This window comes from Pelodiscus sinensis, chromosome 3 (genome assembly GCF_049634645.1).
Source record: "Pelodiscus sinensis isolate JC-2024 chromosome 3, ASM4963464v1, whole genome shotgun sequence".
Lineage (NCBI taxonomy): Eukaryota > Metazoa > Chordata > Testudines > Trionychidae > Pelodiscus > Pelodiscus sinensis.
The window spans coordinates 107,566,606-107,589,330 of NC_134713.1; the positions used below are offsets into that span (position 1 = coordinate 107,566,606).

Sequence of the window (22,725 nt, forward strand, 5' to 3'; positions counted from 1 at the left end):
ATAGTAATACTTGCGTATTTCCAGGTAATGGAAAGACTTTTATCCGTCCCTTGAGTGTTACTGAAATCCACTGGCCTCAGCTAGGTGAACAGCCCATTTAGCTGTTGCATACCTGAATCTGAGTCTACACATTCAGAAGTGGCTTAAATCCCATTTTCTACATTTGGCACCAAGTAGAAGACTGGAGAAGTGGAATCAGGTCTCTATCTCCAGACTCAATCTCCTTCCTAGTTCAGCTTCTTGAGCCTCAATTTACTCTAACTGTACTCAAACTCAGAATATGACTCAGAGGAGTAGCCGTGAATGACTGTACTGCTGACTTGGGTATGACATTTTTTATAAAGCAAATCTATCATCAATATGAATGATTGCATATCTTATAAGTGAGGGAACAAATCCATACCACCTTTGCCAAGGTTTTTTCCCCCACAATTGTATAGTTAGAAGTTTATGCAATTATGGGCTTAGAGTGGAGAAAGCACAAAATCACATATGCTTAACTGAATAATATTGATAACTAGCAGATGTACCCAACATTGCTTGGGTCTTTAACTGAAGTATTTAAAAAAAAAGAAATGTACATGCTTTATTTCAATTATTGTATTTAAAAATGAAGGCTGGAGTGAGGGGTTGGGGATAAGGAGAGGCAGGAGTGGGTGGCCTAGAGCAGAAGGTTGGGAGGTGGGGGGGAGTTTAGGGGGAAAGAGGTGGGGATGCAGGAGTCAATGCAGGTGGGTAGTACAGGACTTGGAGTATGAGGTGGAGGGTGGTTTACTCAGCCTGTGCATGGCAGTGAAGGTGGTGCTGCTTTTGCGGTGGTGCGTCCTAGGGGGCTGTGGCAGTGCTTCCCAGCTGGTGGTTTCTCACAAGAAGCTGGGCCTACACTCCCTGGAGTGTATCTCCTCCTGGGAGGGGGGAATCTGGGGCTGTGGGTAGGGGTTGGGGATCTGCAGGCTGGCCCTGGCCTCCAGCTGCTCTCCATCCTGACTGTGGGAAGCAGACCCCAGCTTTCTGTTGCCCCCCAGACCTACAGCTGCTCAGGGGGGAGCCTTGCTTGGGACAGTGGCCTCCCTTGTCCTGAAATCTCCTGGGGTGAGGGTGTGGCACCTTGCAGGCCAGCTCAGGTCTCCAGATGCCTGCCCTGCATCTAGTTGGGGGGGGGAGGGGGATGGAAGAAGCACTGCTTCAGGGGGCTGCCTTCAGCAGTCCCCTCCATCCTGCAGTCTGGGTGGGGAGTTCTGGCCAGGCTCTGTGGACTGCCCCTGGCCTTTAATGGTTCCCCCTGCAAGCTGTTTGGGGGCAAGTGAGGCTCTGGGGGCTGCCCCTGGCCTCTAGTGGCCCCCCTGTAACCTGCAGGCTGTTGGGGGAGTGCCAGGCTGTGGGGGCAGCCTCACTCTCCACCGGCCCCTCTACAGCCTGCAGGTTATGGTGGGGAGACGAGGCTCTGGGGCTCCCCCCTCTTCCAGCAGCCCCCCAAGGCCTGCAAGCTGTCTCGGAGGGGGGAGGAATGAGAGTCTCCAGGGGTCCTGTAGGCTGTCTGCAATCTATTTATAAACCTTTAATGTATGTAATTTATTATTTTTCCACAGTTCACCTTCCTCATTCTGGGCATGAAATGGATGGTGCTCAGAATGAATCAGTGTTTGTGAGAATGAGTCTGTTACTTGCCTCATTTGTTGCAGAAGTTGGAAGGTGTGTAAAGGAGGCAAAGAAGAGGCAGGATTGAAGGAGTCAAATGCTGCGCTACAGAACTAGATTCTATCCCTGCCTCAGCCCCAGAGTTCATGTAATGCTGGGCAAGTCACAAAAAAATCAAAATGTTGCCTGCTCCTAATTTTCTGGTGACCCAACTTGGGATACTTGCTTTGAAGAAATGAGGAATACTGACTGCAATTGTGGTCAAGGGGAGTTCTGCTCTGTACATATACTATGTTATAAAATGGTAGGTTCTCTGAAAAATCAGGCCCCAGTTTCTCAAATTGAGTTTCACCCACTTTTGACAAGTCTGGCTTTCATCTCTACCCTCATCTTCTGTGTGTAAAATGGAGATAATACTATTCCCCTTGCAGGGGGTTTGTGAAGATAAATTCATGAATGGTGTGTAAAGTGGATACTATGATGTGAGTACCATAGAAAAGTTTATGTGGAAAATGTCCATTCAATGCATCTAGGATGATATATTGAGAGTTTTATAGGCTGCCACAGAGAAGCACTCCAGTTGAGTACTTCATCTGTGAATGCTCCTGTAATCTTTAAACCTTTTCCCAATCAAATCTCAGGTACCACTATCTGAATTGTCCCAAAAGGAAACCCCTCAACTATGTAAAATTCACTGTGAGTAGTTGACTATTGTATTGGTGCAAAGGGAATAGGATAGAAAAACTGCCTGGAAGGCAGGGAGGCCAGTGGCTTATCTGAAAACATGGGAGTACGTTTTTAGTACTGCAGAAGGGTGGATCTAATAAAATGCAACTTTCCCTGCCCCTTGGACTAATCTGGCACCCTTCCAGAAAAGCCCACATCCAAGTTTGGAAACACTGCTCTAGAGAGAGCACAGAGGATTACAGATGGGTGCTTTCCACAGTAACTTATCAGTTTGACTCAAGTCTAAGTTTAGTCCTGCCCAGAAACTTTTACTAGCTGATAGTAGTTTGATGATTTATGTGAAAAGAATTTCAGTCAAGTTGCCAGAACATGTTTTGCACCAGGCGTACATATGCTAGCAAGAGATGGGATGAGTAAAAGGTGAATACAAGATTAAAAATGGGATCGAGATGCTTCAGGAAATGTGGATACATTTAGGTTTAAAAATGCTGGTAAAACAGCTGATATGGTTCCATTATCTGGACTAGGATTAAGCATGTGTTTTCACTACAGTTAGGCTGTCTACATTGGCACGATCTTGTCGCTTTGGCGCAAAAACATGCTGCCTGCCTACACTAGCGGGGAGTTCTGGCACAAGAACACTGACTTTCTAATGTGTGAAATCAGTGCTTTTTGCGCAAGAACGATGATGCTCCTGCTCAGGAATAAGCCCTCTTGCGCAACTGCACAAGAGGCCAGTGTAGAAAGTCAACATGAATTTCTTGCGCAAAAAAGCCTGATGGCTAAAATGGCCATCGGAGCTTTCTTGCGCAAGAGAGCATCTACACTGGCATGGATGCTCTTGCGCAAAAGCACATCTCTTGTGCAAAGGCCCATGCCAGTGTAGACGCTCTCTTGCACAAATACTTTAACACAAGAACTCTTGTGTTAAACAGTATATGCGCAAGATCATGCCAATGTAGACATAGCCTTAATGAAAACTAACTGAAAAAAGTTAAGCTTTTGGCACATTGAGGTAATGAAAACACACCATAAAAAGATTTTATTTATTTAGAAGCAAAATGAAGAAATTACAGCAGTGTTCCCTCTAAGATGTGCAGTAGCACAGCTTCACAGGTGACTAATCAGCCTGGCCCAGTCAGAGGCTCACAGCTCACTGATTGGGTTGGCCTGACTAATCACCTGTGAAGCTGTTCTGTCACACAGTATAGAGGGAATGCTGGGGTTCTAGAGATGGTGATGAGTAACCACTTTTCCTTTCTGGCTCTTCCATGTGCTTATCTATATTTGGAGTTCTTCAAGACGGTTCTGCATGTTCATGCTTGTGGGCAACTGTTGCTTTGTGGTAGAATTTGTCAGCTAAGGCACCCATGCCTCTCTCTTAAGCATGCAGCTATACTGAGGGGGCACTAAATATAGAGATTCAAGAACATGGATTAAAAAGGAAGGAGTGATGGAAAGTGTGAAGATTCAGAGCCAGCACAAAGTCCAGTTACAGAACTTGTGGAAAAGATTGATTTGCAATGGTGACACTAACTTAGAAGAAGGAAGAGTCCTAGTTGAAGTCCTTCTTTGTGGTCATTTTAGAAGTCAAATCCAGAGCATAGTGCTTGCTGAAAGAATATATCAAATTCACGTTACAGCTCTGCAGAGCTTAGCAAATGGTACCTACCTCATACTAGTGAAGGAAATAGGCACAGCTCTACAGGAATGTGATTAAATTGTAGCAGGTACATACATTTTTTTTGCTAGCCTGTAACACTCACCTATACAGTGCTTAATCCACCAGGAAATAGTGTGGGAAGAAACTATATCCCATGTTGATCTTAGCATACAAAACAAACTGTTTAGAAGTTTTACAGATTCTCCTTTATTAGGGTGTGTCTACACGGGCAAGTTTTGTCACCAAAACCCCCTTTTTGGCAACAAAACCCAGAGACCACTCACGTTGCAATGCAACAAAAGTTGCAAAAAATGCCCAGTTTTGGTGGCAAAAAAACTTCCACCTCTTCAAGGGTCTTTTTTCTGTCCCCCTCCCTTTACTGTTGGCAATCATGCAGTGTCTATTACAATTTTTTTTTCAAGTTGATTGAATGCCAAGGTTTTTCCTGCAATGTCTGATTAGCCACTCTGACAAGCACTTTAACCTCTGCTGCACTGCAGGCACGTAAACAGAAATGTGCCCTCCTCCTCCTCCCATAAACCCTGAGGAACTTTAAAATCCATTTCCTGCTAGCCAGCCTAGTATGTAGTGGTCCTCATAGGGTCTTCTCAGGGAAAAGAGTGGCTATCCCTGAAAATGTTCTGCTTGGAGCACCCCAGAGCTTTTGGATCGTATCAGTGTGTGGGGTGAAGAACTGGTGCAATCACAACTTGAATGACCTGTAGGGCCTGGGACACATACAGTCACATTTCTCAAGCTCTCTGTCAGAAGGGGTATGATCAAGACATCCTGCAATACAAAGCCAAGATAAAGAATTGGGTAGGTACTCCATGTCCTGGATCGCACCAGCTCCACCTGCTTGGGAAGCACGGGTCTTGCTCCTCTGTTTCCCATGACTGCATGTTGCCCAAGCAGTTGGAGCTGGCATAGTCCAGGATTCCCCCTTCCACCCGTGCAGGAAGGCAGCAGGGAAGAATGAAGTCCCCAGCGTGCTGGCTCCAGCTGTTGGGTCAGCGCATTCTGCCGTGGGGATGGAGGCATAATGTGTGTGCTACCTGAGCATTTTTTGCTGGCGCAGTCCGGGACTCTCCCTCCCCCTCCGTGCAGGAAGGCATCAGGTACATAACAGACCAGTGTTTCAGGTACCATTGTTTGGGGGACGGGAGCAGCCTGTGCATTTCCTGGGCCTTGGTGCACAGCTGGAGGATCCCCAGGTACCACTTCCTGGCCCCTCACCCAGATCCCCACAAGTACCCTGTCCCCTGCCCCCAACAGCACAGTAGGGCCACATTAGTGAGGCTTGGGGGATTTCAGAGGGGTTATTTTTTTGCATCTCATTTGTGTGGGCCCCATCTGACTTTTCTGTGGGTCAGTGATCGCTGACTCTAAACAGGTTTTCCGCCTCTCTCATAAATAAAAGATAATGCTGAAACATTTTGTGTTTGACATTTTATTTAAAAATGAAGCCTGGCCAATTGGGGCCAAGCCCCCATGTGGCCACAGCATCATAACACTCCTGCACCCCACCAGACTCCAAACCTGAGCCTATCATACACTGGAACCCCCCTGTCCTGAGCCGCTCACATCCCCAAACTCCTGCACCCCCACATCCCCAGTCTTCTGCGACAACACTCCTGCACCATCCACACACTGCAAATCTGTCCTGAGCCCCTCATACTTGCAGCCTCCCTGCCGTGAGCCCCTCATGCACCCCAGCCCAAACTCCTGCACCCTCACAGCGACGAGCCTGCAGCTTCCTCAGCACCCCAACCCTCCACCTGCCTCCAACACACTCCAGCCTGGAGCCACCTCCCTGAGCCAGCATCCTCTTCTCTACTTCTTCCTGCACCCAAATTCCCTCCCAGAGCTTGCACCTCTCACCCCTTTTCCCAGTGCTTTTTTTGTGATGGTATGCTCCCAGGATGGTGTACTGGCACCTATTTTCCCCCAGTGTGGCTTTTTTTTTTTTTTTTGCTCAACAACTTAACTGCCCTCCCTCTCCCCCCTAATGTGGCTCTTCACACTCTATCCACTGTTATTTTGGCTCTTTGTCTCTAACAGGTTGGCCACCCCGATGTATACAAATACAACAATAGAATCTTGATGGGAGATGGTATCAAAACTTTTCCTGGTGTACTTTTATTAATATTTTCATGGAGATAACATGGTAGGGCTGCAGTATCCCCACTGCTGTGGTACAACACTCTCGAAAAATGTTCCTCAGTCAGTGCTACCAAGGTGGCACAGAGTTGGGCTGCATAAAGAGCAGGCCATCTACTTACATCTAAAAGCAGAGCCTGGGTTTTCCTGTTAACATTAGCAAGGATAGATCAACCAGGCTGTGTCTATGCTGCACCCCTTTTCCGGAAAAGGGATGCAGATTAGACAAGTTGGAATTGCAAATGAAGCGGGGGATTTAAATATCCCCCGCTTCATTTGTATAAACATGGCTGCCGCTTTTTTCCGGCTCAGGGCTTTGCCAGAGAAAAGCGCCAGTCTAGACGGGCTCTTTCGGAAAATAAAGCATTTTCCGAAAGATCCCTTATTCCTGATTTTAAGAGGAATAAGGGATCTTTCGGAAAAGGCTTTATTTTCCAAAAGATCCCGTATAGACTGGCGCTTTTCTCCGGCAAAGCCCTGAGCCGGAAAAAAGCAGCAGCCATGTTTATACAAATGAAGCGGGGGATATTTAAATCCCCCGCTTCATTTGCAATTTTGACTTGTCTAATTTGCATCCCTTTTCCGGAAAAGGGGTGCAGTATAGACACAGCCCCAGAGTAATGTCAGTCTATAACAAGTGTAGGATTGTTACAAATTGTTTCTGTGTAAATCTGCTGCACCAGCATAGACTACTTTCTTGGGGCCCTATGCCTAATCCTCCCCCTTTTAAAACTCACCATGATCAGAGTGTCTAGAGCAGGGGTGGTCAATCTATTACCAATGAAGATCCAAAATAATGGTGGATACAGCGCAAAGAGCCAAGAGAAAAAAGTTGAGCAAAAAAAAAAAAAAAAAGTTGGAAGACCTGGGAGGCAGTGAAGCAAAGAGGAGGCTGATGGGAGGTTTTTCACAGTCCCAAAATGCCTCGTACTATGTTGAATATTCCCACAGTACCTACTAACTGAAGTTGATGCTAGGCACTGTGGGATGCATACCCACATTTCTTTGCTCTGTGGATGGGAGTGCAAACCATGTAGCCATAATCTAAGTTCCCTGTAAACTGCTTGACAGTGTGGCTGTGCAGCTGCATAATGAGCCCTGCCCAAAGGCTTAGGTTTGCCATGCAGAGAGCTTCCTGTCTGGGGAGGGGCACTCCCTCAGCAGCAGAAACTCCCTGCTCCATACAATAATCAGAGATCTGATTACAGCAGCTGGTTTGCCTGCAGCTTCCTGTGAGGAAACCCACTACTCTCTTCTTGCTTCCTGGGCTCGGAGAAGGGGAGCAGAATGCATGAGGTAGGTGGGGGAAAGAGAGAGAGGGGGATGGGTGGGCACATGCTGCTGTGGGTGAGGGGAGGTGGAGACTGAGTTTGTGGTATATTTTCCTGTCCTCTGACTCCCAGCAAGTCTGCAGCTGCAAATCCTGCAACTCTGAGGCAGGATTCTGAAGGGATTGCATGGGGGTAGGTGGGTGCTGGTGTCTGTGAAGTGAGGTAGGGACCTAGGGGAGTTTGTTTGGGGTGTCTTAATTTACTTCCATATGAGCTGCAGGCAGCAATTGTCAAACCCTGTTTGTCTCAGCACAGCAGCTCTATGTAGGCTGCAGACATAGGACTCTCTCCTGGGCTGGTGCAGGCTGTATGAAGGGAGGAGGTATCACCATTTCAGGTGGGTTAAAAGCTTTTAGGCTGCTTTTGAATACTGGAGCAAAAGGACTAGCTCATGATATGTGTATAATTACATTTCAAACAATGTTTATATAGGTGTTAATGACTTAAGGTAAAAAAAGATTATTTTAACACTTTTTTAAGTGTTGTAGATAATGGCAAACTCTGATCTTAATGATTTTTTAAAATCCTATATTACTAGTTAATAAATACATATTCAATTATTAAAACTTGAAGAACTTTACTATGGATCCTGTTTAATTTGTTTGGCCTTTCAATTGGAGTTGGATTCTGGACAAGTGTTCTGGGGCTTCTACTTTTTGAATTAGTGGTAAGTATAAGGTGGAAGTTTCAAACCAGAACTTTTATCTGTTTTTACAGGTCTCTGTTTTACTTGCATAGCATGGATCCTAAACATTCCCCAGAGAAAGTGTATAAGCTTGAGTAAATGCCTTTTACTCTCCTTTCTAGTGTCAGTAAATATTGTATTAATATTTGCAAGGCAAACATGACTATTTCTAGTTGACTCAGATTTAACATCTTAAAGTTTTGCATATTTGTATGCTTTTACTTAAAAACGTAAGAACGACCATACTGGGTCAGACCAATGGTCTATCCAGCCCAGTATTCTGTCTGCCAACAGTGGACAACACCAGATGCCCCAGAGGGAGGGAACATAACAGGTAATCCTCACATGATCCCTTGTCACCCACTTCCATAGAAACAGAGGCTAGGGATACCATTCCTACCCATCCTAGCTAATAAATTAATGGAGGTTAAGTCTATCAATGGCAATCTAGCTCTTTTTTGAACCCTGTTAAAGTCTTAATTTTCACTGTATCCTCTGGCAAGGAGTTCCACAGGTTTTCTTCACTCAGCGCATAGTCAAACTTTCTTTTCTTTGTTTTAAACCTGCTGCTGCTTAATATCATTTGGTGACCCCTAGTTCTTGTTTTGTGGGAATAAAAAATAACTTTTCCTTATTCACTTTTTCCACATCAGTCATGATTTTATAGACCTCTATCATATCCCCCCCCCTTAGTGTCCTCTTCTCTAAGCTGAAAAGTCCAAGACTTTTTAATCTCGTTTCATATTGGACCTGTTCCAAACCCCTAATAATTTCTGTTGCCCTTTTCTGAAAATTTTCCAATGCCAATACTTAGTGACCAAATCTTTGATTTATTTATATAGCTATTTGCAGTATGCCCCATTTTAGGGTGTTTACTAGCTTGAGTTGTTAGAAAGGACGATAATCTATGTACTCCAAGGGTAGTGTTAATTTTCTTTTCAAGTTCATATTAAATACCTTAAACATTGCTCCTTGTTAATTATCCCTTGTTTCAATATATTGTTTTCCATACCTATGGACTGTTTAAATATACTTAAAAAAGGTTTGTCCTGTAGGATGATAGAGTGGCCTCATGCATCACTCTGCGTCCCGCAGCCCGTCCCTCTATCCTCAGTGGTGTGGCCTCCCCCTTCCCTGTGCTCCGTGGGAGCCAGAAGCCATGCAGCCTCCTCCATGCTCCGACCTGCCCTACCGAGGCCTATGGTGGCAAGAGCTGTGAGCTGCATGACTCCTGGGTGTGTGGCTTCCCCCCTCCTCTGCCCTTTGTCCCCCCACCCCATCCTCTATCAGCTCTGTACCACGTGGGCCAGTGGTTAACTTCTCCCCCACATACTGGCAATGAGTGTGTCCCTCCGGCACATGAGTGGGCAGCTGCCAGAATTTTAATTCAATCAAGAGGTTCTTTGGTTGTCTAGGATGGGTGAGGAGAGGTGAGCAGGAGTTGTTAGGGCTTGGGTGTGGGGAGAGGGCGCGTGGGAGCTGCAGGGGCTCAGGTGGGGAGAGGGGGACATGCATGCAGAGGCTCAGAGGCGGGGAAGGAGGGTGGCCACGCCAGCGGTAGGGGGCATGTAGGACATGTACAGCATGGCCAGGGGGAGAGGGTGCATGGGATCCATGGGGTGTCCTTTCACAGCCAGAGCCATGTGGCCTCCCCCTTTGGGGCCAGAGGGAGAGGGCTGGGTCAGCTGTGGCCTCAGCCCACTCCAAGCCCCTGGTGGCCAGAGGGGAGAGAGCCAGGTCAGCCTCAGTCCTGCTCAGCCCTTTCCCAGCGGCTGGAGGAGGGCTGGCCAGGGCTGCTACGCCTTGACCTGGCCCTCCCCGGAGGCTGGGGGAAGAGCTGCGACCACCTATCCCCAGAAAGGGGAGTTGGTGAATGTAGCAGGCAGGGGGTACCACCCCCTTGGATATTTATACATAGGTTTTTTGTACTAGGACTCACTGAACATTCACATATAACTGCAGTATTGGTGGTGCACATGAGAAATTTCAACCTGTCCAATCTGAAATTTCACAGTATTGTAATTGTAAGGATCCCAATACAAATAGGAGTTAAGGGAGGGGATGCTGTTACTCTTCTGTGCTGCTGCTGGTGGCAGCGCTGCCTTCAGAGCTGGACAGCTGTGGCTGCTTGCAAGGATCTCAGCTCTGATGGCAAAGAATGAGTGTCATCCTTGCTTTCCCCAATGTATATTCCTTATCACCGTCTGTCTCGAGAAAAGGAGGAAAGGTGTACATCAGATTCTTCTCCCATTAAAGCAAGAAAACATCCATATAGACTGTTGATGCTTGCTCTAGAATGTAAATATCTGAAAAATATGGTCTGATCCTTTAGGGACCCTTGAATATGTTCTTCCTGCTTGACCTCCAGTGTAGCATCACTAAGGCTTGGTAACCAATAACTGAAGATCGTTCCAACCTGGAATGTAGACCTGGGAGTTCTATTGATGCATCAGTCTCATGGTTAGTTGGGCAGTCACATGGGTAGTACCCTGTGAGATTCAAGAAATGAATCTTACCCTTTGTGTAGGGCAACTTTGTGTTTTTAACAGACATTGCTCACTTTGAGAAATCTCTCCTCTGGGAGAAAAGCTCTCCCTTGTGTTGAGTTCCATATAGCACCTATAAAAATAATCCTTTTATGTAGGACAGAGAATTGACTTTGGAAGGTTGAGGAAAAAAGCCTAGGTCTGAGAAAAGCTTAATCAGGGCAACCATGTGGCTCAATGAGTCTTCGTATACAGTAGCGCCTAACAACCAGTAATCCCAATAAATATATTCCTTAGATACACCACTACCACACACAGGCATTGTGAAAATACACTGGATGCTGTGGAAAGGCCAAAGGAGAACTCCTAGCAGTAGAAATAATGCCCAGCCACCATGAATGTAAGGTACTTTTGATGACTTTGGCAAATTGAGATATGGAAATACTCATCCTTTAGACTGTCATGAACCAATTCAGGACCTGGGATTAGAGAGGCCACAGTCAGCATTCACAACTCCAGCTTCAAGTGCCCAGAGGGGTTCATGTTCGATCTAGGCATGCAATTGCAAGGAACAGGGTGGGGAAGAGGTGCTCTATCCACAATGTAGGCTCAGTCTAAGTGTGTCAGGAACATAGAAGGAAGGGGCAAGACGTGAGGACACAGTAGCTGACATTGCTAGAAGAGGGATCTGCCACAAGGTGCTGCAGTATCCCAAAAGTGGTAATATGCAGAGCTACTCGAAGAAATTAAGCTTAGTCAAACACAACATTTCTGCTATTAGGAAAAAGTAGATGTTCGTTAGTGAAACACAGGAAGGACCTTAAGCTGAAATAGTGGTCTCTGAAACATTAAGAAGAATTAATGGTGAATCAGGAGCTGATGGGCAGTCCAGTGGTTAGGCTATTAACCTGTGACTGGGGAGACCAGCATTCAGTTCTCTGCTCTGCCAAACTTTGTGTGGCCTTGTGCAAATCACAGAGTATTTCTGCTACAATTCCATAGCTGTAAAATGGGGATAATCATTCAGAGGGATGATATAAGATATGAAATACTATGATAAGGGAGGGGAGGAATAAGCATTTGCGTAGACTGGCAATTAGAGTGATTTGAGATGAAGACTTATGTTATATTGAGGTTAATTTCACGCTAACGCAAGCATTAGGACCACTCAAATGTAACATGCAACCATTAGCAACAAAATATGAACAGAAGACCATCTTTCATCAAAAAATGGGAAGGGGGGGATAGGTATATCAGAATGTTTCCAGTCCCCAAAAGGAGTAGGCAGCAAACTTTGTGGGGGGGGAGTAGGGGCAGCCGTGAAGACTTTGGTATCCATGGACCTAAATAGGCCAAGTAAGCCCCCTCCATGATTGAGGGGAAACTAATGTCACATTAGAGACATTATCACATAGCATTTCCTAATCACTGCAGAAAGTTCACTTTATATACCTCTGCTTCTGTAACATCTACTCCAATTCATCTGATGTAGTGGGCTTTTCACAAAAAAGCTTATACCCTAATAAATCTGTTGGTCTCTACGGTGCCACAGGACTCCTTGTTGCGCTAAATTCATGTGATATCAAAAGATCAGTTGTCTAGTGGTGCTGAATTTAACATGGTTTATTCACTAAGTTCAGTTTATTTGAACAGATGTACATTTTATACATAAGTACATTTATTTAGTAAGACAATCACAGCATTTTCCAGAAGAGTACAGAAAATAGAGGTGAGAGGGGAACTTTTTGTGTTCTGAATATGGCTTTCATAATCCTGTCATACTTCTCCTCAGATGCTCTTAACTTCTGCCATGGTCAAAAAACTACTCGGGCAAGTTCAAACATGACCTGCAGAGTAATAAATACAAGCATTAATAAGGATTTGCAAAGTGTAGGTTCTCTTCAATACTACAAAAAAGGTATCGGATAAACAAAATAATCTGAAAAGATGGACAATAGCTGCAAACAAACAAAAAGGCTCAGTGATGCATGAAATAACAAATTCCCCTCCCTCTCAGGCTATGAAAGCATAAACATATTTCAAATCATGCCATGTAAAATATATAGCTGCTTATGTAACCTACAACGTGGATGACTCCTGCATCATAATATTTTAATTATTTAATTTTCTTCTGCAGAGAAATGATTAAAAATGTGGCAAATGAACATCAAACTAACCTCTATAGTGATGAGTATGACTATCATCCATTCCAATCGCAGGGCATGTTTTTCATTCAAGTGATTTCGCATCAGATCTGTCAGCTCCATGCAGTGCTGAAGTTTCTCATTCATTACCTACAGTAGAAATGTATGCTTTCAGTTGAAGAGTATGCATTTGCAGGAAACTCAAGTTAAACAAATTCTATAAAATCATTAAGGAAAGCTAAGCAAACCCAGAAGTTATCTAGTAAAACATGACTGTTAAAACTGTTTGATTCCCAGACTAGTAAAAGATTTTTCTCTGTGCAAAAGTCTATAGCACAGCCCCTCGTGGTACCATATACAAATACAGCAGCAAGGCTTTTAATGAAAACTTTGATGCTAGTGTGTCAATTCATCAAAAGGATGAATTATGTTCAGTAAAAATAAACATTTACAAGAGCCAAGATGAACAAAGTTATTAGGTCATCTATGTAGCAGAGTGGGATAGTTACCCACAAGGCAACAACTGTGGATGCGCTCTGTCAACAAAAGGAGCACTGTGTGAACATGCACAAATGATGTAATTATACCGGTTTCTGATAGTCAGCATAACCTGTGTTGAAAAAACTCTGTAGTGTAAACAATGCCTAAGAACCCTATTCATTTTACTATAGCTCGTTTTACCAATAAATTAAGTTGTCACAGAAACCTTGTTTGGCTTAGCTAAAAAGACTGCTTCACTCCTCTAATCTTTTAATTTCTGTTTCTTTCTTTAAAACACTTTCACCTGATTTAAAAAAAAAAAAACCCAAAAGCAGAAGAAAAAATTATTTGCTTCTTCACATACTGTTTGGCATTTTAGAACAAAATAAAAGCTCTTCCCATTAAAATTATTTAACTTTGTTTAAAAGGCTCGGAAAAAAAACCTCTTTACACGTAAGCCTGAATGATAAAAGTTCAGCTTTTGTCATGGGGAAGTGCAACAGCAAAAATACAACTAAAAACTTATAGAAGACTTTCAGAACCCATGGTTTTTAAAACATCTTTTTGCAGTAAATAATACAGTATTGAACTTCTATTAATAGCTTAAAACCAAAATCACTCTCCCAATCTGCTTCACTGGACAGAGTCAAATTAATAGCAACTCATAGTCTTGCTTAGTAGAAGGTTAACCAGAATTACAAAGACTTGTAATGGGTGAGGAAGAACTTCCCAATTTAAAAAAAAAATTACCTTGACTCTGCGGTTAATGCTGAGAAACTGACAAGTTTTGTCATAAAGCTCTTCAAGGTTCTCTCTGTCCCAGTAAAAGTCAGGAGTTATCAGCAGGTCTGAACTCAGATTTATACGGTGCCTAAAGAAGGATGGTTATGACAGTTCAAAGTTATTTTTTTAATTAAAGGTTCAAATATACTGCTATTTCAAATCAATGATTAAAAGTTTATTCAGTTCTATCAATTTCTATTTTTTATTTTAAAAACAAATGTAACTATAGGAAGTGTTTCCCCTTTTCACTATAGAAAATACAAATCTGGGGCTAGCAAACTAATTTGAAATTGTAAGAACTGCTTAAATGGATTGTTCTCAGAATATTGAAAGTTGCTGGACCCTCATGAATGAGTAACTTTTTGCTATACAGAAATATGAATATAGACAGATGGTTTTGAAATAAACTTATTGTGACAGAATGTTTGGGCCGGAGGTGCTGAGCACATACAACAATAAACTTGAGGGTGCAGCATCTTCTCCAGCCAGGCCATTTGTCACAATAGTATAAAAGTTACTTTCGTGTGTCTACCTTCCCAGTATTCAATATATGTTTTGTGCTAGAAATGGGCATCAGGATCACTAACAATAGTTTTCTCTAGTCCACTGGCAGTAGGCTCCTCTAGGTGTGAATATCAAACCCAAAACCTTAACAGATAGTGTTCATATGTAGCTGTCTGTCTTCGTATTTTTTCTTCTTCTACCTGTTATCGTACGTAAGTTATATGGGACATATGTAGTAATGTGTATCACAGACAGACTTACGTGATTTGTGAGTGGGACACAACAAAAGAATCATTTTTATGACAGTAAAACTCTTACTGATCCACAACGAGCTTTGCATCAACACATCTTTCCTCTAGACACTCTTCCAAATTCTCAACAGTGCTTCTCATTATCCATAGAACTCAAGATAGTCTCTAAAGAATAGTTTAAATTCTCAAGATCATGCACTTTGCAAGCACTGGGGAAACCACTGTGATTTAGTCTGACTTCCTACATAACACAGGCCATAGAACTTCTCCAACGTAATTCTTGTCTGAACTAGAGCATCTCTTTTAAGAAGTCATCAGATCTTGATTTAAAATTGCCAATGACAGAGAATCCACCACAAGCCTTGCTAAACTGTTCCAATAGCTAATTACCCTCACTGTCCCAAAAAGTACACCTTTGGGTTGTGCTATACCTTTCTCTGCTAGATTGAGGAGACCACTATCAAAGTTTGTTCTCCATATAGACACTTATAAAGTGGGTTTAAATTATCCCTTTGCCTTCTCTTCTTTAAAATAAATTGATCGGGCTCAAGTTTATCACTTAAAGGATTGCCAAGCTTCCTTATATCATAGGTCACAGAGGTTCTTTCTTACTTGCTTTGGAGTCTAAGAATCTATTAGACTTCTTTGCAATGATGGCATCTGAGCTCTTAAAAAAGAAAGTTTACCGTAAGGCAAAGAGTTCCCCAATTTTCTGCATTACATCAGCATGAGAGAGTTTCACTTTTTTTCTTGACTTTAGTATCTGCAGAGAAGTTAGTGATAAATTATTAAGCAAAGACATTCCATAACAGCTTATTTTATTTAAGCTTGGTTTAAAAAAAACCCATGAGTTCTATACCCTAAGCACTGTACTGGTTGTTCAAATTATTCCTTCTCATGTGTATTACTGCATATTTATCAACACCTAATTTCATCTGCTACTCTACTACCTATTTACCCTGCATTGTTAGGTTGCTCTGGGAATCCTTAATCTTCTGTAGTCTTGTTTACCTAAATAATTTAACCTGCTGAGTCACATCCAACTAGTCAACTTTTTTCTGGATTACTGATGGATATATCGAACACCACTCCTAACATAAGACTCTTGGAACATCCCTTGTTAAACTTTTGCCAGGCTGAAAATGGACCACTTATTCCCTTTTGTTAGAAACTGGAGAGAGACAAAACAATTCTTATCTAGTAAATATTGAGCTTTTTAATGTCTTCTTTTGAAACATTTTAAAACTGTGAATAACAGCTTTTAAAGAGACAAGCTAAGGATCCCCACCCCTTTCCCGGAATTAATTAAATTATTTATATAGAAATAATTAAAAAACCCCAAATCAACAGATATTTCACCTCAGGAATTGACTGGATAGATTCCACAAAATTATCCAAGGATGATTCCCAAATGGCCAGTTTTACTGCAACATAAAATAAACAATATAGGAGGTTTATCTCATGTGTGATCTCAGATTTCAAATAACCATAAAATACAGCGCCTATCTATCAATGTTTAAAGATTCTATTACATTGCAGTAGAATTCTTATGACCTGAATTATCTAAATAATCAGCCATGCAAATGCATATTACAGGTTGAACCTCTCTAGTTCGGCACTATCCATGGTCCGGCATAATTTTAGTTAGCGAGATGACCGCTTATGGGTGTGGCCAAATTTCCCGTGGTCCCATAAAGTTTGTTTGCAGCCACCAGTGCTGGCTGTCTTCTGTGCTGTTATTAGCTCTGGTTTACCCTAAATGGCTCTCAGAAAACTAATAAGCAATAGAAGTGTTGGTAATGCTGCTAGATAATACTGACCTCCTGTGATCTGGTAAATTCTCTGGTTCGGCACCAGTCAGCAACCCGTTCTTGCTTATTAGTTGTAAGTCTATAAATATACATTATCACTTGTAGCTGCTGAAGGCTTGTTTTAGAATCACTAATCTGAGAGTTGCATACATTGCTCTGTGAATGCAAAGGGTCACAACAATGTTTCTGAAGTGTTAGTGTTAATATTTATTTTAATGAGGTCAATTTCCTACTGTTTTTTGATGAAGTTGATGTTCATAAAAAGTGCAGAACAGCTATAACTGGATACAAAATCTTCTGTTTATCAACAGAAAATGTTCAGCATGCACGGGCAGTGGCAGTGCAGGATTCCTTACAATTCACACTATGTGCTTTACACCAAAACTGTTGCTATTTTCTAGTTCATGTAATACCAGAAAAGTATGTTTCCTCAAGCTGCTTGTTCTAAAAAATTTACATGTGACTTAAGTAGAGCTCTAATATACAAAACAAAAGTTAAACTGATAGCAATCCTACTATTGAATCTCTGTCAACTTATGTACATATCTCACTTTCACAATTGAGCGTAACCCATATAAATACATCAGATATCCACATGGAAAAGAGATATTGATCATTATATATATATGGCACTTCACAGTCTCAGGTAAAACTAGACACTACATAAAGTATTAGCTTACCAGAAAGGCAAAGAGCATTTGAAAAGGCAAATTTCTGCAGAATTACTTCTTCAATATCCAGGTCAGAATTTAACAATATTTGTCCTCTGTGGAGCTTTGACTGGCCTCTGTAAAAACAGGATTGAAGCATCTTTATTGACCGAGGCACCTCTAAAATGAATACCCAGGGTCCAGCTTTACACAAGGATTCCTCATGCATCCTCTGCTGGGTTTAAAGACAACTGCAGAAGCTATAGCAACAACTACAGGACTACTGAAAAAATTCAGAGAACTATGTCAAGTATCAGAGGGGTAGCCGTGTTAGTCTGAATCTGCAAAAGTGGCGAGGAGTCCTGTGGCATCTTATAGACTAACTGCAGTGTTGGAGCATAAGCTTTCGTGGGCAAAGACCCACTTCATCAGATGCATGTCTTTGCCCACGAAAGCTTATGCTCCAACACTTCAGTTAGTCTATAAGGTGCCACAGGACTCCTCGCCGCTTTAGCAGAACTATGGACTACTCTTTCCCACTCATTTCTCCTCCACTCTTGTGCTTTCTCTTTCTACATCATTGTTGTTTTTCTCTTTCCTATTCTGTTGTTCTATTTCCATTGCTTTCCCTTCCTGCAGTTGTGGTATTTTCCCCTTCCCCCCAGCTCTGTTCAGTGTGTCAGCAGCAAAGCAGAAGTCATGAGTCATGTTAGTTTCAAGGTGCTTTGTATAACTCTGGCTTGAGAGTCTGGAAAGCATCCAGAAATTTAAAGTACAAATGCTGGTGAAGTAGAAGCTAAAAACAATAGGATAATTCAATAGTTAAATATACCATTATTTACAACACTTTCCATTTCTGTTGGCCATAAATAGCCAGCTTATGTAACAGCATTGTACTACAAATGACTAAATGCTGTGTATTCTGTAAAATAGCAATGTTGCTCATGTCCATTCCAATTAGGTGTGGGCACACAGCGTCGGAAGTTTTTCCCTCAGCAGTACCCTTAGGGCCAGCGGGGAGCTCCTTTATATCTGCCTTCATGAGGCGAGTTTTTCCATTAGGGACTGCTGAAGAATGTTTACAATTATGCAGCCATGGAGTTTACTAGAATGCATTAGTAAGATCAGTAAATCAAAATCACAAATAATGCTTCAAAGCAATATTTTAAAGTAACATTAATACATACTCCATTCAATTGGATGGATTTAGTGTTTGTAGCCCATAGTATTTACCCCTCAAAACACTTATCTTACTCTTTTGGAAGAGCGATAGGGAAGGAATGCTTTTGGGTAAAGGATGCATAAAAATGCTTACTCTCCTCTCCTATAGTTAATTTCTTCATTCTCCCAATGAACCAGTGCAACTTCATAAGGCTGAATTTCATGTCGCTCCAGCACTTGCATTATATTCTTCATCTAGAAAGACAACTACATATTATTAAAACAGTTAGCAAATGCTAAAAAACTGACCCATATAAGTCATCAAATACTTAATATTTAAATTAAAGCAGTATGCAGGTGTTGATTTAAAAAACATTAAAAGTGTAGTGAAAATACCTTGTAGCATCAGGATAGAGTAACCATTTTAATATTATTTAATTTTTTTTATATCACACAATGTGTGATTGGGTCAGAGGATTGGTTTTGTGGTTAGAGAACATGGCAAGAGGTCAGAAGACTTGGGATCTCTTCTCAGCTTTGCCACAGGCTTTTAAATGTAGCCTTGGCAAGTCATTTTACATCATTGCCTCAAATCTCCTTATTTGTGAAATGCGGATGATAATCCTTCACAAAAGTGTGATTTGTGAGGACTAACTCATTGAAAAGAGCCTTGAAATACAAGAATGGAACATGCCAGGGAAAGGAAAAGAATATTTATATAATAAAATTCCAGGATTATTTACTCTGTGCCACTCTATTATATCTGTAGGGTCAGTAATGGAAACAGCTAGAAGCATGGTTGAAGGCTCTTTTTATTCAGAATATCACCAGGTTGAGTCATCACCTGGCTTGTCTGTTACCATCACATTTTTAAATTCTCAGCCATTTTGAGTGTATGAATGACACCATGTGGAATACAAAAGTTCTGGATAGCAGTGGGCAACCTATGGCCCACTAGGGCTCCACCTGTGGCCTGCCCCTCTCCCCCATGCGCCTCGTACATTGGGGGCACCAGAGCCACACACATCCTACTCCTCCTCACTCTCCTTCCGAGCATGCAAATCACTGTGCACCCCCATGGCTTCAGCTAGAGGAGGCTGTACATGGAGCATGGGTTGTGTGCTTCCCCCCCCCCCAATGGACTTGTCCACAGCCTGGGCTGTATGGCCTCCTTTGTCCCCATAACTATGGCAGGAGCTGGCACCATGTGCCTCTTCCTGCTCCTCTCCTCTGCAGCTTCCTGCTCCTCTCCTCTGCAGCTTAGGCTGTGTGCTCCCCCCTCCATGGCTAATGCTGTGCATCCCCATGACAGTGGGGCTGGGGAATGTCAGTTCCTCCAATGGGGCTCTAGCTGTCATTCTACCCTCTCCTGTCCTCTCTTCCCCTTTTATTTTTAGTAAAAATCTCAGACAAATCATTGCTCACATGAATTTCTATTATTGCCCTTGACTGTCCATGACTTTTACTAAAAATAACCATGACAAAATCTTAATCTTAGTAATTACCAATCATATCCTTTTATTAAAGGAGTTTAATGCAGTGTCATGAATACTCTGCTAGATTGTCAAAGATCTCAGTCTGTGTCTACCTCCACCCCGTAGGTCCATTCTGTAGCATCAGAGAGTAAGATGGAAAGGTTGCTAATAATAGATTCCCTAATTTCATACTCCTTACACATCCAAAACCCTCAGTGGTTTCAGTGAGAGTTCTGCATTCCCTGAAGTATTCAGACTTGAGCCCAAGGGTTGAAAATAGCTTCACAAAGATGTTTATTCCCTCAGCACATGAAATTACGGCCACAGTTCCTTTCCTTCTCCCCCCCCCCCCCCCAAGTACTGTACAGGCAACTAACTGTCCGGGCCATCTAGACACCTATACTATATTCATTGGGAGGTACCCACATTTTAAATACACCTCTTCAAAATAAGGAGAACAGTGGAACTTTCAATGCAACATTTTAGCTTAATCAATTTCTAATAAAGCAGTTTCTAAAGACAGATACTTTAGAATCAGTTAGATCCCACTCAAGACTAATTTTCTTTGCAGTGTTAGCTCTCTTCATTGCTTTTATAGTATTTGACAGTGTATATAATACCATAAGTAGTCACTGCCTTATGTTTATACAGAGGACTTCAATTTCTAAAATATTGTCTTACTTTGAATTCCATACTTAAGTGTCTAAGGTCTGCCAAGTGTTCCAAGAATTACTGCTAAAAAGCTAGAGAAATTCTGATTTGTAGTGCTGAGATAAAGTACCTTAATTTTTACAGCAGTCATAAAATCTAAGGCTACAATCCCTCAAGATCCTGTAGGCTAAGCAGTATTTGTATGGACCTGACGTAGAATCCACAGTGTTACAGGAAATTTTAATGGTAGCGATTTAGTAAGCAGCACATTTTCTTAGAAAATACCAAATACTTGGGCCATGAGACACTGCTGCTGAATTTACTTGTCTTTATTTTGTTTAGTTAGGAAATCATAGGCTTGAACATAAGAACGGCTGTACTGGGTCAGACCAAAGGTCCATCTAGCCCAGTAACCTGTCTGCCGACAGTGGCCAGCATCAGGTGTTCCAGAAAGGGTGGACCAAAGACAATGATCAAGCGATTTGTCTCCTGCCATCCTTCTCCAGCCTCTGACAAACAGAGGCCAGGGACACCATTTCTATCCCCTGGCCTTTTATGGACCTAACCTCCATGAAATTATCTAGCTTCTCTTTAAACTCTGTTATAGTCCTAGCCTTCACAGCCTCCTCTGGCAAGGAGTTCCACAGGTTGACTACACGCTGTGTGAAGAAGAACTTTCTTTTATTAGTTTTAAATCTGCTACCCATTAATTTCATTTGGTGTCCTCTAGAGCTTCTTTTATGGGAACTAATAAATAACTTTTCTTTATCCGCCCTCTCCACACCACTCATGATTTTATATACCTCTATCATATCCCCCCTCAGTCTTCTCTTTTCTAAACTTAAAAGTCCCAGTTGCTTTAACCTCTCCTCATAAGGGACCTGTTCCAAACCCCTAATCATTTTAGTTGCCCTTTTCAAACCCTTTCCAAGGCCAAAATATCTTTTTTGAGGTGAGGAGACCACATCTGTTCACAGTATTCAAGATGTGGGCGTACCATAGTTTTATTCAGGGGCCGTAAGATATACTGTGTCTTATTTTCTATCCCTTTCTTAATAATTCCTAGCATCCTATTTTGCCTTTAGACTTGTTCTTTGCTGAAGCTACTGTCTTTCACATAAGACCAGAGATCCAGGTTCTAGCTGAGACTATCATTAAGTTCTCACGGAACTATACTAAAAAAGCAAGACAGCCTTCGTTTTCTGGCCATTTGTTTTCCTTCTGTCAATCTCACACAATAAAGGTTTCAAAGTCTGGGCACTAAGCAGGAAGTCGTCCATTGTGCTTCTTACAACATATACTTTTGATAAGCTAAGTTGATATTTCTATTCATCATCCTTTTTTATTTTTGATACATGTTCTTTGGGATTGAGCCAGTCATAAAACAGTCAAGATCATCCTTAAGCTGAGACTGAAAAGAAAATCTGTGCTAAACTGACTCAATACCTGTCATAGGCTGGCTGGTCTATTAAGGCAAATGGGGCTTAACCTCACTTGTGGCCTACCAGTTTAGCCTCAGCTAACAGTGGAGAACAACTTATAGCTAATTAGTGATCTCAGATTAATAGAATTGTACAGGACTGCTCAAATAGAATTCAAATAGCTGGGAATTCAGTCTGGAGAGAGAGACTGCAGAGGAGGGAGGACAATCCCACAGGGAAATCCCAGCAATTTGGGGCTGACTGTGAATAGTGAACTGAGGGCTTGTCTCTACTTACTGGAAGATTGATGCTGTGAAAATCAATCTCCGGGTGCTTGCTTTAGTAAGGCTATTTGTTCGTCTAGTAAGGGCCTGCTAAATCGACCACTTATAGCGCCCCGGTCAATTCCGATGCTCAACCGGGTTGTGAAGAGTAAGGGAAAATTCCTCCTCTAGAGTTGAACGCTGCAGAAATTCATCCTAAGGTACGTGGATTCCAGCTATGATGTTCATGGAGCTGGAGTTGTGTATCTCAGGTTGACTTGCTCTCTTAGTGTAGACCTGGCCTGAGCCACAGGAGTAAGTGGTGAATCTCTGGAACTAGGAGCTAGTTCTGGGGCTCGTGTTTTGGAAGGGAAGAAAGAATAGAAGAGATCCATAAGGAACAGAGTAGGTGCCTATTACTGAGTCCTGATATAGGGGCTATAAGTAACTGAGAGATCCCTAAGTGAAGCTGTTGGTATCC

The 22,725-nt window shown here is 42.4% G+C and overlaps 2 protein-coding genes across 9 annotated transcripts in view; one reads left to right on the top strand and one right to left on the bottom strand.

Annotated features, from left to right (window-relative positions):
- Positions 1-7,306: 7,306 nt before the first annotated feature.
- The window catches only part of DCPH1 (damage control phosphatase 1), a 51,934-nt gene continuing 36,515 nt past the window's right edge, over positions 7,307-22,725 (top strand). Inside the window, exon 1 of the mRNA XM_006114969.4 lies at positions 7,307-7,444. Within this exon, the coding sequence (XP_006115031.2) occupies positions 7,440-7,444 (5 nt within the window). The 5' untranslated portion in view covers positions 7,307-7,439. The remainder of the gene's footprint in view (positions 7,445-22,725) is intronic.
- Positions 12,259-22,725, bottom strand: part of RMND1 (required for meiotic nuclear division 1 homolog) — a 33,058-nt gene continuing 22,591 nt past the window's right edge. For all 8 annotated transcript variants that reach the window (XM_075924451.1, XM_075924450.1, XM_075924445.1 and 5 more), the window contains 7 exons: positions 18,589-18,689; positions 17,304-17,410; positions 16,172-16,236; positions 15,499-15,575; positions 14,025-14,145; positions 12,828-12,944; positions 12,259-12,497 (listed from right to left, as the gene is read on the bottom strand). In XM_075924451.1, coding sequence (XP_075780566.1) covers positions 12,465-12,497; positions 12,828-12,944; positions 14,025-14,145; positions 15,499-15,575; positions 16,172-16,236; positions 17,304-17,410; positions 18,589-18,689 — 621 coding nt within the window. In that variant the 3' untranslated portion in view covers positions 12,259-12,464. The remainder of the gene's footprint in view (positions 12,498-12,827; positions 12,945-14,024; positions 14,146-15,498; positions 15,576-16,171; positions 16,237-17,303; positions 17,411-18,588; positions 18,690-22,725) is intronic.